The sequence below is a fragment of the Octopus bimaculoides genome, chromosome 1 (assembly GCF_046866305.1).
Source record: "Octopus bimaculoides isolate indiv1 chromosome 1, ASM4686630v1, whole genome shotgun sequence".
Lineage (NCBI taxonomy): Eukaryota > Metazoa > Mollusca > Cephalopoda > Octopoda > Octopodidae > Octopus > Octopus bimaculoides.
The window spans coordinates 155,267,046-155,269,545 of NC_142928.1; the positions used below are offsets into that span (position 1 = coordinate 155,267,046).

At 36.4% G+C, this 2,500-nt stretch overlaps 1 protein-coding gene across 7 annotated transcripts in view; it reads left to right on the forward strand.

Moving 5' to 3' along the window:
- Positions 1-2,500, forward strand: part of LOC106870507 (LIM/homeobox protein Awh) — a 379,078-nt gene that overhangs the window by 100,580 nt on the left and 275,998 nt on the right. For 3 of the 7 annotated variants that reach the window (XM_089360446.1, XM_089360460.1, XM_089360463.1), the window contains exon 1: positions 1-467. This exon is cut by the window's left edge. The exons of the other annotated variants lie outside the window; for them this stretch is intronic. In XM_089360446.1, the coding sequence (XP_089216572.1) occupies positions 381-467 (87 nt within the window). In that variant the 5' untranslated portion in view covers positions 1-380. The remainder of the gene's footprint in view (positions 468-2,500) is intronic. 7 annotated transcript variants of the gene reach the window in all.

Here is a 2,500-nt window from a genome sequence, read left to right on the forward strand (position 1 = left end):
ATCGACAAGCGGTCTTGGCGTCATGAAATTTCCATTCCAAGATTGTCCAAGTGTGGGGAGAGAGACGAAAATCGCCATCTCAATCAACGCAATCGAATCTAATTTTTTTTTCTTTTTTTTTTTTTTTTTTGCTATTCTCACCAATCACATTTAATATGCCTACAACGACCAGCCTACTAGAATGCAACGAAATATCGATCCAGCAACGTGATGGACTCACCAATGTGCATCCACAATAACACGTTTACTACCTGCTATAGATAGTTTTGTGTTAATTCTTACATGCTTTTAGTGTATCACTCAGTCATTCAGTACGGAATGACTGCCACCAGACTGCAGGAGTAACATTCGTTGTTCCCTCTGAAATCTACTACTGTTCTATGAATGCACCGACGCCAATGACAAAATACACTAACTATAACCTTTTCCAATGTGATATTAAACGACTGTCGTCTGGCTGTCACCAGGTAGGTAGTTTCCCTTATTAGCTAACATCTCTAGTCTTACTTTCTACTTCCTCATCCACTTCAGCAGCACTCCCTCTTCTCCTTTTATATTATTATCTCTTAGTGTTCCACATTCTTTCAAAGATATCACTTTATCACTTCGTTGCATTTTAATTCTGTTATTTATCTCCCAACTTTTCATGTTTTTTTTTTCTTATCAACTTCTATCTCCATTTCCTGTGTCTCTGCTTATTTCTAGTTCCCTTTCAATGTCTCTCTCTATCTCTCTGTCCCTCCTCTCTCTCTCTCTCACACACACACATTTATATATATCTGTATATGTAGTTATAAGTATGTGTGTATATTACTTACATATACATATGCACATTTACATACACACACACACACACACACACACACACACATATATATCTGTGTGTGTATGTATATGTGTGTACATACTTACACACACACATACACATGAAACAGTTCTGACATTCTCTGCTTTATCTTTACTCAATTTCACCCTCTTTCATTTATTGTATCTCTCCCCGCCTAATCTCTGTTTACTTCGTCTCTCTCAAATAACAGTTCCGGTTGGTTTCGTAAATAAAGCTACCTTCAGATATCACCAAATCATTCAAAATACCAAATATTCTTTACTGGAATGTTATTCCTACGTTGACAGTAGGCAATATTAAAATTAGTCTTTCGGTAGTAATTATACTAATTAAAATTGCTTTCTGTAATTTTAGTTCACTTTTCTTTAAAATTCATTTTAATAAAAAAGACAAAATACCTCTTCCACAATTCCACAATATTAACGAATCGTATTGCTTAGTCACAGGCTAGACTTTAACAAACAGAGAACAGATGAGAAGCGTTCCAACCATAACCCTCCCACTTTTTTTTTATCGTAATTTTAATTTTAATCCGAGTTTAATTTCTCTCAGTATTTTCTGTTATTTAAGAGAATAAGGCTTCCGGCTCTTTATTCTCTGAATTAAAATTCCGCCGAGGACAACCTTGCCTTTCATACTTTCGGAGTCGATAAAATAAAGTACCAGTCTAGAACTGAGGGGTCAATGTAATCGACTCAAACCCTCCTTTCATAAATTTCAGGCCTTGTGCCCGAATGAGAAACCTTTTGAAACAGCAGAACGTGATTTGAGGGTTATATAACTGCGCTACTTTGCGGGTCGTGCGACAACGTTGAAGCTCTTGTTTTTGGTTCGCAATATTAAGTTTCTTACTTCTGTTGGATGGGTAATGATTAATCGGATAGATTCGGACCTGAAACATTATTATAAGTAATAGCAGCATCGACACTGAAAGGGGTTAAAGTCAACATCTATCCCCCGGAAGTAAGAAACTTAATGCTGTAATACATTTAGTCGGTCACTCTATCTTTCTGCTACCTAAACACTCTTTAGCATTCAGATTACTCTATCAAATGTAATGCCTATTTATTTACATTGTTTTGAATTAATCATGCATTATCCCAGAGTTCTGAGACATTGATAATGCGACTGTTAATTGTTTGGAAAGACATACTGGGGTAGGTTTGAGAGGTCAGATCAGGCCAGTTTGAATATAAAACTGGTAGAATATATGGGCCGGATATGGCCGGTTTAAATGCTAAAGAGTTAAGTCACATTCAGAGTGATAGTATGTTAACGAGTTAATGTTCGAGCCTCAAGCTTCTGCGTGGCCTCTTAATCTGCTAGACATAACAGTCAAATCTCTCTCTGAAATTATATCCTACTTTCCTAAAACAGAAATACAAAGGATAATGCGTGAATTTTTGCCTGGGAGAATAAGTGAGATTATTGCAGTTGAACCACCATTGATCATAGGTGATCTCAGTTAGGATTTCGTTGAGCAAAACAAGAACAATAACAACAGTTTTTGGAGCTTTGGTGTGTCACAGAGTTGAATCAATTAACTGATCTCATCATTGATCAAAGTTTTTCGTGCATTAGCCAACTTTACTATTCAATTTTTGTGCAGCAGTCTGCCCTGCGATCTTTCTCTAACTCATTCTGTGATACACA